A 16,272-nucleotide genomic window follows, 5' to 3' on the forward strand; every position below is an offset into this window, starting at 1 on the left:
CATGTCTGAGGCATGATGCCCCAGTACTAGACACCAATATATAAACTGCCACACTGATGTGTATGCAGACATCATAGCAATATGACTGAAAAATTGTTAAAGCTACATTAAAAATCCAAATTACACACATACACACACTAATTGACAGCAGTTTCACTACACGTGTTCTGTGCATGAAAAATTGTAAATGATGGCGTACGGAAGCGTGATTTTTGATGACGCTGAGAGCGAAAATGAGGAGTTTCTCAGGTTTGATTTCGAAAATATTGAGCAAGCAGAGGAAATATATGTTCGGCAGTTGGATATTTTGCAAGATTTAGATTCGGACATAGAAGTTTCTGAGACTGAATTGTCAGAAGAAGAGGATGTTGATAGCGATTATGATAGGGCTGATGAAATATTTCTAAAAATGTTGCACATAATTTTGTAAATAGTGTATAAATAAGTTGTGAAAGACTTGGACAAATAGGAAGAAAAAATACAGCACTGTGTAGACAAATTCATCTGGAATAATTGGTGAAAATTTTGTGGATTTTAATTGGATATAAGAAGAGATATTAAGGTAAGAGTGAATGCATGTGCATGATGTTTACAAAATTTTCCAAACAGGTAAAAACTCTGGGACACAAGCAGCTAGACACAGCTTAGTGCTGCTGGGGCATAGCAGCGGTGATACTGATAACAGTGCTGGGGCTGAATGAGTTATGGAGGTACGCCGAGTCAATACAAGTCTTATACATAATCGGCTTAAAACAATGTAATCTCAAGGGATACCACCGATGTATCTGATGTTATGAAGCTTGTTCGCATGGATTTTTATTGGATATTAAAAGAGAGATATTAAGGTAAGAGTGAATGCATGTGCATGATGTTTAAAAAATTTTCCAAACAGGTAAAAACTCTGGGACAAAATCTTATACAAAATCAGATTAAAACAATGTAATCTCAAGGGATACCACTGATGTATCTGATGTTATGAAGCTTGTTCGCAATCTTTATTCCACATACTTTACCCCATGTCTAGAACATGCCAATTTATATTTAAATCATTTGGATTGTAGTTATCCTGCTGTTCAAATGGCAAGGGACTAAAATTTAGCTGGTTGATCCACAGATTTGTTTTATGATTTTGTCAAAACCAATTTATTCAATTGTTTTTATTTCATTCTGAAGGCTTACAGTGTGTCCAACTTTCTCTTTCAATGCTTACACTGGTTACTTTGTTGGTAAGTCTAATTATCAAAAGATATAAAGAAGTTTCTCCATACAGTTTATTTGGAAAGAAACACAGTTTAACCAATCACTTGGTTACTTTCTATCCAATGGAAATCTTTGTTACATTTAATGCAGCTGCAATTATTGTATGTATAAATACATTTATGCAGTAGCATTTTATGACATCTCAGTGTTATAGATATTTAATGATTCCAACTGAATGTTGTTGTTGTTGTAGGGTTTAATGCCATTTTTCAGCACATGATAGGCTATACATGGCAGCCAGTATTAATGGTGGAGGAAGAACCCTGGAAAACTACCGGAAAGAACCACCAACCCACGAGAAGCTACTGACAAGCTTTCTCACATACCCACGTTGTCTGAATCCAACACTCGAACCCACACAGACAGAGGTGAGATGGCAATGATCCATAACGGAGAGTGCTTTAGACCACTCGGCCACCCAACTGAATGTAAATTTAGACAAATGTAAAATGAACTGTGCAATAAGTTAGGAAGATGCATCCTTGCCAAAAAATGTAAACACTAACACTGAGAAGATAAAATTTAAATTGTCAAGATGCTAAAATTCTGTAAAATATATAGATAAAATAAAAAAGTAACATGTAAGATCCTGAAAGCATAGAGTAAACAAAATATATACATTTTAGTCATATAAACTGAAATCCTTCAAGATTTTCTCATGTGGTAGATCAAACAAGATGACAGTGTTTGAGACCCCCTGTGGATGATCATGTTAGAAATTATGTATTGATGAATGAAATAACTAAGTTTTGTGTGCATTTGTTTAACATCTTTAATGAATTCTTAAAATCAGTAGGGGAGGGGGTACAAACTGCCCAGGAATGGTGTGTGTGTGTGTGTGAATACCATACTACAAACCTTTCTCCACCAAGCTTCGTATAATGGAAGACATATTTCCTTCGCTTATCACACCCAAATTTTCTGCAAAAGATTCTGCCTCTTTCTCCACATCAGAATCTGATTCATCAGTGGAACTACCTGCAGAACCGTTATCATCAGAGGATTCTGGCAACTCGGGTTCTTCAAAGTCTGATGGCAGCTCTTGAAACTCTGAGAGAAAAAATTAAACAGCTGTTCAATCAAGAAATAAATATGTGAACATGGTTTGATTGTTGTTTGCAGGGTTCCCATGCTACCAAAAAGTTGGGAGAAATTATAATTTTTTCTGACCGAAAAGTCCTTGAATGTTGCAAATATTAAAGAAAGTCGAGAATTTTCCACCACCATTTCACAATAGAAACGATTATGTAACTCAAGTCATACCTGAAGCTGAATTTATCAAGTTCAGACCAGAATATTTAGAGGTTGCCATATGGATGATTTAGATGCTTGCCATAAACATATTTGTTTAATCAATTCAAAAGCTCAGTCGATTAGATTTGTTTAGTAGACTGGTCATTTCACAGACAGCTTGATATCTGTATCTTTTCTTACATGGAAAGTATGAAAACCAGTCTAGCATCACAAGAAGCCAATATGTTGGTATCAAAGTGACGCTTACTAGATGACCTAGTAAACTTAAATACTTTTGCATCAACTAAAAACTGCATGAAATCAACATGAAAATTATCTTAGAATCTTACAGTCATTATGCATTTAATCTAGTGAAATTTCACTTGATTCTCGCCATTTGCATTGCTAAATCACACAAGTACACAAGTCTTGCAACCCACATGTTCATGAAATCATAGGTCTAGTAGTCACGTGATATCAATAATAACTGGTTTCAAATGTTATAGAAAAAATTAAAATATTAAAACGAAAGTCATATACTGTTTGTAATAAAAAACAACTATCTGGGTTTTGTTTTATCATGTGACTACCACTCTTTGCTTGATGAATCTAACAGTCCAGATTGCTGCAACAGCAACAGGTTTCTAGTTCATCAAATCAATGTGTTGAGAATTATATGTTCTTTCTGGTTTTGACAAAAAGAATCTGACTTTCATTTAATATATTTGAATTTCTGTACAACAACATTAGAAAGGGGTTTCTTTGTTGTTAATATCACATGACTATTGGCCTATTGATGTCATAGTTTCAGATTTGTGTAGTCATGTGACTAGTAATGCCAATGGTGAGTACCAGGTCTGGTCTATCGGGAGATTAAAGACATCAAGATTATAATACGTGCCATTTCTGAGAAAATGAATCATTTTCATATTGATTTAATGCAGGTATGACTTGATGCAACATATTTAAGTTTGCTTGGCACACTAGTAAGTGATTATCGTATGCGCTACAGCATGGTGGCAGCAAACAAATTCCCAATAGGCAATTGGTCCAACCCAACACCCCAAACCAAATGTCCCAAGGTGTAAAACAAATGGGAATATTCGGAGGAAATCCAGATTAGAAAATAGACTGCCCTTTGTTTTAAGTCCAATCTGTAGTATAAAATGTAGAATCTCTAAGCTAACTTTGGTGCTAAAGTGTTACACTGTCACATCTAGCTTTAAGTCTTGGTTTCAAATCTTAAATGGGTCACAGAAAAATAAAACATTGTTGTCCCTTGTATTATATGTTAAGAAGCGATATGAGCCCATGTGAGTAGCAATACAGATTTGAAGACTGGTTTATCACATTATAAGCAAACATATGTTGATTATACAGAAGTTTCAATCCTTGTTTATATAGCAGTATATAATTTTAACGGTCTTTTTGACAAAATTTAGATCAACTCTTATAAGTAGCTCTTTTTTAGATGATGGGTTTTTGACCAAATTGTCTTAAGGAGTTTAGGTTGTTTGAAAAATCTTGTTTGGGGTTTTATTGGCACAGATTAATTCATGGTTTAAACTTTTAACATCAGGTTCCAAGGAACGTTTGGTGTTTTCTTCTGCTCTATTTCTTGTAGCTGAATGAAACTGTTGTACTTGTTTCAACGTACACAACTGATGCATGTACTGTAAACAGGCAAATACAGAATTTTCTCCCTTAGATGTGAGACCAGATGGTGTATGCATTATCTGATAGGGCAGCTAATGTAATATTAGTTTTTATGTATATGTATTCCGGCAATATAAACAAGAAATGGGCAATTGTGAACCAAATATCAGTTACTGTGGTCATTCAAAATCATGTTTTATTTAACAAATCCAATACTAGTGGCCAAGATATCTCCAAGTATTGAACCCGCTAACCTATATTTATGACCCCAATTCTCGATGAACTAAGCTACTGCTTCTACAAATTAAAAAAGCCAGGTCAGATTCTGTGGAGCCAATTTAAGAAATCATTCAAGGTTTTGCTATTTTTAGTAATGGTGGCCATTTATGATGGTAAATTGTCAGCCTCTATAAAAAAAAAAGTGAAAGCTCTTCATGGCAGGATGCACCTTATCAATTCTATTCTGCTGAGTGGACATTAAGAAAATGCTGACTCAGAAACAATGGTCATGACTGATTGCTGTTGCTCTTCATTTGTATCAATTCTATTCTGCTGAGTGGACATTAAGAAAATGCTGACACAGAAACAATGGTCATGATTGATTACTCTTGTTCTTCGTTTGTATTTACTTTAAAGCTGTTCACGTCAGGATGCTCAGTGAAAATTTTGGTGTAAATTAGTTGATTTAGCAAGTGTTAACAAGTGATGGACATACCATGCATACTATACTCAGGGTGAAGCCAGAAAGAAAACACTATTTTATTATAAACTGAACGAGTTATTTATGCAAGCAAAAGATATAATACATCAACAAAATGAGTATTGCAAACATCATTTCAAACAGTTTATATCAATATCTACAATGCCTGACTATGTGTAGTCATGAAGTGTAAAAGCTGCTGTGTTGTACGCACCTGAATGCACACGCTGTGTTGTACGCACCTGAATGCACACAGTGTATCTGCTTACATTCTAAACTGGACTTGTCGTTTCTGTTATTTTTTTACATTATGTTACCTGTGTAGACCTACAATTCTTAAGATGTTTTGTTCAAGTTGAAAGAGATGCTCAGAAAAATTAATAACCTAGTTAACTAATAATTAATAATAACAATAATAGTCCTAGGCTTGTATTTCACATCCAGAACCTTATTTATTTCTGCTGTGCATTACCCTGCTCGTTGTTTCCTCTGTCATTTAAATCATCATTATCATCATCCTCGTAACTGCTACCACCCTTGCGGGACTTGTGTGATCGTTTCTTGTACAGTTGCTTCCGATCCTCCACCAGTCCAAGCTGCAAGACTTTCTCTATCACCTTTGCCTTGCTTCTCTTGATGCTCAAGTTACTGACGATATTCCCAACAGGGTCTTAAAGGTTGTAAACAAATGTTAATATAAAGAACACTTTTATGCTAATTCTTGGCACTTAAAGATTTTCCTGGAAGTTATCTCTCTGACTGAAGAAATATACATAACTCACAGCCTAAATAAGAATTTAGGTTTGGAACTAATTGTGTTTTTAAAAAAATAAAAATTAATGGCAGATTTTGTGAATGTGGCAAAACAGACAAATTTGCACTCAAACATCCAAGAAAACACTTGGAACTTGAACAAGCAGCATAGCTGATTTTAATCTAAATTGTCATCATACAACATGGACTGGACTTATGCCAGAATCAATACAATAAAAACTTCAGATGAAATGAAGATGAATTGTTTCGCACAATTTGAACATAATGAAAATTTCATTATGCATTTTTCATCAACTGCACAAAATACACAAACATGCTGCTTGTCTAGATCTCGTCCAATAGGTTAAGATCTCTAATACATTTAGATCCCTAATATGTCTAGATCTCTAATACATTTAGATCTCTAATACGTTTAGATCCCTAATACAGTTAAGAAATTTCTGAAATTCAAAATCTTACCATAGTGGAGATATTAAGACAGAATAGGTTTAAGCTGCCTGATATTTAAATCTTCATTTAAGCCCAAAAAATAACCACCGAATTCAATACGTGGAAGACTTTACTAAGTCTCTTTGTAGAATTATTAACAAATTCCAAGATTATAAAACACCAAGAAAGTGACTGATGATGTATAATAAATCAACTAGGAAAAGCAAGTTAGCTAACATGACGAAATTGAAGTGTATTTCACGTATGTAAACACCAGGATTCTTTCCACTTTAACCTACATCAATATTAAAGACTTTTTGCTCAAGTAAATCAGAAAATCTTATAGCATTTGATACTACCTTAAAAATTCTAAAATCATGAAATCCAATGTCAAAAAAATAATCATAATGCTCCTTTGTTTTTGTTGGTTTTTTTCCCAGTTTGTTCTCAACATTTCAAGAGATATAAACTAGTCATTTGAAGAAAGTAGTATTTTAAACAATTATTGAGTCCTTACCACTTGAAGTTTTAAATCTGTCAAACAGTTCTCGGAGTTCCACTTCATGATCCTCCTTCCATGGTCCCGCTCTCATACTTCTGTGGGTAATAATTTTCAAGTCGTGATTAAACGGTTTTTCATCTTTTTGTTTTTGCTATTGAACAGCTTAGTCTCTGTTTGGAAAACTCGAGTTGTTCAAGAAAAAAATTCATAATCTACCCATTTTCTGTGGCACCAGTCAGAATTTATAAATATTGTTAAATTAACTCTGAAAAATAGGCAATGCGACCTACTTTGGATGCAAGGCTCATGCCATCAAACAGTTTTACCCCATTTTGAAAAAAAAAATGACACAGGCACTGCTGGTATTTGGTGCCACATACAGAAGAGAATCACTCTGTCGTCTATTTGGGCCTAAAACTTTTAGCTTTTAAAGCAAAAAATATTAGACTGGAAGGGATGGATTTGCAAGGCAGTGGTCATATTACTAAGGTATTATGATCGGGTCACATATCTGAAGATGAATGTGAAGACTGGAGTTCAAGAGAAGAAACAAAATTAAGGACAAAAAAGAAGACTTTGAGAATTATGAGAATTATTACTTATTTAAAATTCAATATGCAATATATAGTTCAACCAATTTTACCAAATCAAGCAGAATATTACACAAACATTGTAAAAATACAGACTGTTATTGCATTAAAACATTTTTTAAAAATACTCTCTTTTTAAATCAGCCATTCTGGCGGCCCAAGTGGTTTGAATGTCCACTTCATATGCAGGAGGTTGTGGGTTCGAACCCGGCTAAGTCATACCAAAGATTTTATAAAAATGGTACTAGCAGCTGCTTTGCTTGGTGCTCAGCATTAAGAGGTAAGCGTTAGGATTGGTCAGCCTGGTGTCAGGATAATGTGACTGGATGGAACATGATGACACATGTCTGTGGCATCATGCCCCAGTGCTAGATATCACTATAATCTGCCACATTTCAGACATTGTAGCAATATGACTCGGATTGTTAAAGCTACCTTAAAAATAAAAAAAGACAAATACACTCATACCATAAATGCTTAACTTCTAGCAAACTTTCATGACATCTTCACTAATATTTTTTAAAATATGCATTTATTTGATAAAATGAATAAAAAATTATGTTCATTTGATGTGAAATTAATAAAGCTTAGACAATAAAACAAGAAGCAATCCAGGGTATTATTCAACTGCCGCATATACTTGCTTGTAAGTCGGATCCGTCTCCAAACTATATCACACTCAGATCTGCCGTAGTATATACACTGGCAGATCTGGGTATATGCAGTTTGTTATTAATAATCAGGAGAACAAATGAACCATGATATGCTGGCACATTATGCAACAGCAGATCAGGCTCCATGTTGTTTGCATTCGGATTTGTGAGTATATAGGGAACTTTTAAGGATTCTGTATGAAAAGGTCATTCATACAAGGTTCTCAGATTACCCTTTTGGTTTCCTCAAGTCCTTGGCACTAGTAATAAGTGACTGTCGTTTAAGTTCTCGAATAATCTGTCCACGGCTCTTGGTGGGATCTGTAATCCTTTCTGCAATGCAGTCTACAACATCCTTCCCCTCTGTCACAGAAAAAATACTGATTTTAATATATTTATGACTATACCTTAAAGGAAACTAGAAATATGCCAACAGAAGACCAAAGCCCCTGCCAACATGCATGGTAAAGTTATTTTTTTTAAAAAGCTAATTAAATATGCAAAGAAAAACTTCCATGTCAATCAGAAGCCTTAACTGTAAACGTCTGATGGAAAAAGATGAAATTTTAGCATGAACTATGTTTTGTTGACATCAAGCTTCATACCAAATTTGGTTTTATTCCAAAAAGTCCTTAGTCTGTGATGGACGGAATGAATGGACTCAAGCACTAGGTGGAAGCATTAATAAAAATATTTGTTTGAATCTTACTTTCAAATCTGGTGATTCACTGAACTGTTCTGATTAACCACTCTGAACTAACTAAACTGAAATACAAGTTTCATATCACAACTATTTATTTAAGAAGGTTCAAATCTAATTTAGTAAATGAAACATCCAAACCAAAGGCCCAAGTGGGCCTAAGGTCACTCACATGACTTACACCTGCTTAATAGCAAATGCAAAAGCAGTTGTCCAAGAAATTCAGAGTCAGAAGGATGCTCCTGTAGAAATTTCTTCCAATGTTTTGATTTATTTCAAGGTTTCTCTTTTATAAAAAATTTTTTTTTCTGTATTTGACGACACATGCACATATCCAATATCAAAAGGTTTTTCATGCCTAATAAATTTCCGAAAGCCATCATGCCAGTGTACTTTCTGTCGAAAAAGGTTCTAAAAGAGGTATAAAGCTTTTCTTATTGTATATTAACATTTATATTTGATGGTAGAGTGTAATCATTTGTACAATAACTTGAAAGTTATTCATGTCATGATGCTGTGTCAAATTTTGCTTCCATGTCTATTTTGTAGGAAGACGTCATTTCAAATATTTTCTAGTGTACTGACTGTGGTCATTGCTGATGCTGGACTGGAATTATACATAACATTTTTAAAGGACTTCATACCAGGATCTTTTCTGTCAAATTTGGTCAAATTCTATTTCTCACTTTTTTGGATGAAGCCCTTTAAAGGTTTTTCTGTTTTTGCTGATGGCAATCATATCTGAGGGCTGATTGACATCATTTGCATAATTCTGAAAGGCCTTCAAGCCAGGATGCATTTTAACAAATTTAGTAAACCTCTTTTGAGGTTTTTGTTCAATTGTTTAAAGCTTTACAATTTTTAGTAACAGTTGCCTTTCCTTTTAATCACACTATCAACACAGTATTGGCTATATCATCCAGAGAATGCAAGCTAAGTGTCTTTCTAATGCAACCATCATGGTGGCTGACCCAGTCTGGTATCAAACCCATGACACTTAGATTATGAGTCTGACACTCTACCAAGATAATAAAACCTGGGAAAATGGGAGAAAAAAATCTGCAAAATAAATTACTAAAACTTTTCACTGAACTGTAAGATCTAACCATGCACTCAGTTGTTATAATTTTACTATACTGATTTATTTTATGGTAATAAATCTTTTGAAATTATGTGCAAAATATAAATCATGATGAAAACAAAAGTGCATTTTCAAAATTAATATATGAGATAACTTTTTACCATTGTCCTGTTCAACATATTCCTCGTACAATCGTCTAACTTCTTGTTCCAAATCTTCTGTCCAAAGCACTTTTGCTTTTATCCTGAAAGATAAATATTTGAAAAATAATAGCATTTTAATGTGTACAAATATTTATGAAAATCAATGTTATGTCAGCTCTAGATACCGACAAGAAAACCATCAATGGCAGCATGAGCAGATTGCAAGCAATCATTGCATTAAATTCTTGCTTATTATTCAAGGCGTACAACTCTACAAAGATTGACATCTTTTAATTGTGGATTAACATATCTAAATACTAACTTATGTAATTCGATGAACACCTGTTTGAGAAAATGACCTGAACTAAATGCAAAGGTAAGCAAAATTAAATGAACCATGAAATATGTCACAAAGACCTAGGTTTTATGGATGACTCTTGCCACAACTACAAAGTTTTTTTTACTCAATTGACAACAGAACTGAAGAAAATGAGCTCAATGCAAAGGCTAAAACAAATCAATGGACCATGAAATACAGGTCACATTGACCTAATTTTCACTGAGAAGTGTAAAAATCCAGAAGAGACATCTAACCACAAACCATAACCTTGAGAAACTGAGCTCAACACAGAGATATGTACAAACCACTAAACCAGAAAATGTATGTCATGCTGACTTAGCATTCACTGATGGCTACAATACTTCCCATGATGCAGATACATCACAATAGGCTGAGATGAGTTAAATGCAAAGGTTAATACAAGTCACTGTTTTGTAAAGTATAGGTCACAGTGTCATAATTTTTCACTGACAGGTACAGTACTTCACATGACACATCTAACAACCAACTTCTGTGACAACCAGCAATGTCTCTAAAAAATGACCTAAGGACAAACCCTAACATCAATTTTGCAGCCAGAGATAGACTGACAGATATTATCAATCCTGAATTGCTTTGTAATCTATCTTATAAAAATAAATTACAACCTCAATAACTAAAGCAAATAGACATTTTAGAACAAAAGCAACACAATCCCAGTTTAATGCCTTAGTTACTTCCATAATTCAGACTGCTGTCTTTATTTGACTTGGACCAAAATTGAATAGACGTCAGAGCAGGTAGGGATGAGCGAAATTTAATAATAGAAGGTAGAATTAATTTTACCCAAAAGAACTAAAAAAATTAATAGCAGTAATACATTACCTATCATTACTCTGTCGACTTTTTCCAGGTTGTTTCTTTTTTCTTCTTTTTCTTGGGAGGCTGAGTACCCCAAGATAATACAAGTACTACTGCAAGCTGGAGAATTTCTCAACAACTTACTGACCTGACACTGAATGAAGGCATAACAAAGACGGTGAAGTTAGACCACCAGAATGTGGCTGTCATGACATCATCCGAAGAAGAATGATTATGAAAGGCCCAACAAGCAGAAATAGCATTAACCAAGTGGGCTTTGATTCTCACAAAAGAAATATCTCTCTCAGTGACAGATTGATAAACCCTTTTGATAGAACTATCCATGCACTAAAGGTGGCTTCTGAAATAGCAGAGGTACCTCTGAGAGGGAGAATAAAAGTTTTTACCCCTTATTTTCCCTTCTGACCAAACAGAAATGTAAATCCAAAACTGAACAAAGGACTCTATCTAGATCACCCCCAGCACAGAGTAACTAAATATTACATCTGGAGCTGGAATTACAGTAGCTGATTTTTGGCCAGAGACCCATGGTGGCAAAGAAAAGAAATTAAATCACAGTTGCCACTGAACCATACATAATCTTTTTCCACTGAAAAAGCATGAATTTCACTCCTGCCCTTCACCAAAGATAGAGAGAGAAGGAAGACTGTTTTAAGGGTAAGATTCTCAAAGGAAGCTTCCCTCAAAGGTTCATAAGGTTTAGATAATGACCAAAGAACACTAAGCTGCCTTTATCAAAGAATATAAAATGAAAAATATCTGCAACTCAAGTTAAAAGAGGGCTGATAGGATCAATGTATTTCATACTGCACTAATCACTGATCACTTGTCATTATAAATCTTGTAAGTCAACTGCCTTCTCGCCTGGACAATATCTGAGTTATCTTGAAAACTGATTTTGGCAGACAGATTATTTGATTGTGTGTTTTGGATTTTTAATGAAGCTTTAACAATTTTTCAGCCATATCACTACAATGTCTTTAGTGTGGCAACTAATGACTTGGCTGGGATTCGAACCCACGACCTCCTGCATTGGAGGCAGACGTTTTAACCAACCAAGGCCACTAGAGCAGAGAGACAAATTATTTGATATAAGCCAGGTGCTAAGTGAAGAATCTATGGATTTCTGTGCAAGAGGTAGCATCTGTGCTGCTCAGTGGGGGGAAGAGGGCTTCTGTCAACATGTTGTAGAGATTGTTGAATTGCTGAGGCCAAATGGGAGCAATCAGGATGAGCCATGATGTGGAAGCCCTCACTGTATGAAGAACCTGAGGGATTATTCTGAAATGTGGGAAGGTAATCAATCCCACTTCAGGCTGAATGCATCCACTGACAATGCACTCTGGTCAAGCATTGGAGACATAAAGAGGAAGCTTATTGTAGCACTGACTTTCTCCACAGCCAAAAACATGCTTCTGCTACTTTCTTGTGCAGAGATCATTCAGTCTTGACTGCTCATCCCTGTTTACCAGAATATTTCTCTTTCCTGAAATGTGGCAGACTCTGAGATTGATTACCTACAAAGCTGTCAGTTACAGGAGGTTCCAGGCTCCTTACAAAATATATCGGGTATGCCATCTTAGGTACATGAAAACCACTATTTGTCCATAGCAACTCTGCTGTATCGTGTAGTGCCAGAAAATCTGTCTACATTTCTAAGTTGTTGATTTGAATGAAAGATTCTTCACAAATCCTGCAGGAATACCTCCTCTGGCTCTAGGTGCACACCCATGACTAAACATATAGGTTAGTGTACAAGGAGTGTGTGTGTGTGATTTGGATTTTTAACGTAGCTTGAAAAAAAAATCCGTCATATTCCTACCGATTGTCTGCAGTGTGGCAGTTTATAGTGATGTCTAGCACTGGGGAATCATGCCGCAGACATGTAGCATCATGTCCATCCCAATCACATTATCCTGACACCAGGCCAACCAGTCTATCTAGTGAGACAGCTGTTAGTACCAGTTTTATGTCTGTGGTATGACTCTGCTGACGTTCAAACCCACAACCTCCCACATCTGAGGCAGATGCTCTAACCACTAGGCCATGGGAGTGGTTGTACAAGGAGGTTCCATGACATAAATTAAAACTAAAGAAATAAACCTATTCTGATTGAACTACCCAATTCAGAAAACTGGAATCCTAAGGGGATCCTGGCACATTAGTGGTCCTTATGAGGTCTCTAGCTCACTAAAAGCAAGAACTGGAGAGGCCACATATGAAAAATCTTATGGAGAGTAAATTCACTGTCAAAAGAGGCAGAGGTGAGCAGACAACAAAGTTTTCATGAACAGTCCTGCCATGAAAGAATATACGTCTGAGTGGAAACATGAACTGTCCCTTGACAGGTAAGAAAATCTGTTTCCATGAAAATGAAATTCTAAGACAACAGGATCAATCTGGCTTCTCCTGGCTGGGGATTAGGTCTGGATAGTGTGTCTCCCCACAGACTGAAGAACCCTCTGAAGACATTTATCAGCCAGTTATCAAAGTATCAGATGATGGGGACCCTTAATAACCTTAAGAGACTCACTATTCTACTCATCACCATGGTGAAGGATCCAGGTTGATGGGAAAAGTCTGATTTCCTGTGGGCTGCTTCGATGGAGATTTAAAGGCATGCATTATGGAGGTCTATGGAGACCATAAAGTTACCCAACCTTATGGCATTCCTGGCTGAGACAGACGCAGAGATGGTGATAGGGTTTTATCATAAATGGGAGCTCCAACTTGTCACAAAAATAAGGGGGGGAGGGGGGGGGGAGAATAGAGGAAGAAAAAAAAGAGGGAGAAGAGGACACAGCCACATTTCAATATTTACCAAACATTCTATAAATATAACTTTTTTCTTCCTGATCCACTCATTATGAGATCTTATGAAATCAAAAACTTTAAAAGATATTGGCTCTAGTTGTATAAGCGTTACTATTCTGATTGTTTCTGTGCCTTAATCTGTATATGAGTACTGTTTTGTGCTGATATTCCCTTTTCACAGCATGCTGTCGGAAGGGCATATACACAGCTATCTTAGCCACCCTGAACAAGTTGGGAAACTGTCATTTATGATTTTGTTATGAAATATTTTACACAGCTCATAGGTACTATCTTTGGGATACATCGGTTCAAACAGGATTTTTCAAAAACATTCAGTTCTGTTGTACTTTCTTTAATCAGTGCTGATTATTATGCAAGATTTTGTATCGGCTCCATAATGCTATATTAGAGGTTTATGTCCAACAATGGCATAGCGTCCTTTTTAAGACAGATATTTTAATCAAATTACTTTTTCTTAAAACATATAGGCTATATAGTTTCATAGCATAAGATTCTGCAATTCTCTGAAAACTGCACTATCTTTTCAAATTGTCTGTATTTGAATTAGGCTAGATATTTTGCCTTTTCTACATTTAATTTTGAAATACCATTGAAGGAGGGGTTGGCCTGCATGCCGTCTGTGTTTGTCCATCCAGCATTTACATCACTCATATTCAAGATCATTTTCAGGTTCAGAATCATTCAGGAGTATCTTCATTAACACTTTCCCAGCTCCAATAATCTGATATAGTTCATAGCATTAAAATCTACTGTCATCATCCTTCTCGTCAACAAAACCATCATCTGAAGATGAAGAATGTTGCAAATCAACCATTTTGGTCTTGTATGTAGCCCCGTATTTGATACACATTTGAAAAACTTCCCTGATTCAAGGATCAAACTATGACAGAATGCTTGTTCATGGGCCCAACAATGAATCAAATTTAGTTCCACAACCACTCAAGTGAGGTCAAAGAAACCAGATGTGTACACAGTTGCCTACCTGAAAAGAGACAGATGACACTTCAACCAGCAGCATGACTTATGTTGTGAAAAGTATTTCAAAGGTTAACAGTCCAATAAAAATTGAATACTGTGCAGATTACACAACTTTAAACTAATTTGCAGGAGTTCTTGCACATCACTGTTTTCCAAGTGTGTGAATTCATACAAAGTTGTCAAGATTCCTACATTATGTGTCCTTGCAGCATCTCTGCAGATGTATCCATCTTGAAATGTTTGTCTGAAGAAACTTGTTTAATGGGAAAAGATCAATAATTGAGTTGAAACCAGAAAAATCTGGTAATAAAATCCCCGACTTTGGTCTTAGAAAGCTATATACCTCTTCACTTGGGAATTCCAAACTGATTGGATAAAACGAATTGGGAGTCCTTGAAAGAGCTACACGATCTTAAAAGTGAAGGCAGTAATCATCTTTAACTCTGAAAACTATTCAAGCATCATGTTAGGCCCATCCATGCCTTTTAAAAAAGACAGACACCTACTGGGGTGTCAGGAAAGGAGGGACTGGCAAGAGAGTGTACGACTCACAGAGTTAATTGCCACCTTCTTTAGGAAAGACAAGTATTATTAGGATTTTTTCACGTAGCTTTAACAATTTTTCAGTCATGTCGCTACGATGTCTTCAGTGTGGTAGTTTACAGTGATGTCTAGCACTGGGGCATCATGCCGCAGATGTGTAGCATGATGTCCCACCCAGTCAGGTTATCCTGACACCAGGCTGACCAGTCCTAACACTAACCTCTTAATGCTGAGCACCTAGTGAGGCAGCTATTAGTACCATTTTTGTATGTCTTTGGTATGACTCGACCAGGGCTCAAACCCACGACCTCCTGCTTCTGAGGCTTAAGCTCTAACCACTAGGCCACCGGAACAGTCCGAAAGATGAGTGAAAGGGAGTTTTAATTTAGGACTAACTGGTCTGTTTAGGTTGCTATATAAAACACTTAAGTAGAAAAGCTACAGACCTCATGGAATGGGGTCTCTTCTTTGCCAGTTTGGACAGGCCCAAGACTACAGCCAAAGACTGATGTTGCCGTTTCCTCAGATCCTAGGGGGCTACCATAGGGATAAAGTCGCTAAGTAATACCTCATGAAAAGGAGGAAAGAAAATAACAAAAACAACAAATAACTGGAACTAATTTAGGGTGGGTAACATAAATTCTAACACTGGTTACTAGAAAGGGGACAGATTATAAAGAAGCACTGCAAGTGAACTAAAACTGTAGACAAAAGGATACATATACAGGAAATTACTTAAAAGACTCGTGATCAGAGATCAAATACAGTACAAAATATACAACTGAAGGTAATTATGCCAGAAGATTGTTACAGATGAAATTTGTCAACATGTGATAACTACAGGAAGTATAAAAAAAATAGAATGACATATGGATGACTATGAGCATCAGACTGAGATCATATTGTTTTTAAGACCTCAAATTACTGAATGAGGAGAGAGAATTCTCCTTGGACTGGGAATGAACACCAGGAAAAGAATATTAACAACAGGTAC

General features: G+C 35.8%; 1 protein-coding gene across 2 annotated transcripts in view; it reads right to left on the bottom strand.

Moving 5' to 3' along the window:
* LOC149791711 (protein timeless homolog) overlaps positions 1 to 16,272 on the bottom strand; it is a 133,060-nt gene that overhangs the window by 12,741 nt on the left and 104,047 nt on the right. For both annotated transcript variants that reach the window (XM_089970219.1, XM_089970220.1), the window contains exons 24-28: positions 9,740 to 9,822; positions 8,031 to 8,160; positions 6,570 to 6,649; positions 5,322 to 5,519; positions 2,119 to 2,310 (exon numbers count right to left, since the gene is read on the bottom strand). In XM_089970219.1, the coding sequence (XP_089826345.1) occupies positions 2,119 to 2,310; positions 5,322 to 5,519; positions 6,570 to 6,649; positions 8,031 to 8,160; positions 9,740 to 9,822 (683 nt within the window). The remainder of the gene's footprint in view (positions 1 to 2,118; positions 2,311 to 5,321; positions 5,520 to 6,569; positions 6,650 to 8,030; positions 8,161 to 9,739; positions 9,823 to 16,272) is intronic.

The sequence above is a fragment of the Sinohyriopsis cumingii genome, chromosome 9 (genome assembly GCF_028554795.1).
Source record: "Sinohyriopsis cumingii isolate HCF-2022 chromosome 9, ASM2855479v2, whole genome shotgun sequence".
Taxonomy (NCBI): Eukaryota; Metazoa; Mollusca; class Bivalvia; order Unionida; family Unionidae; genus Sinohyriopsis; species Sinohyriopsis cumingii.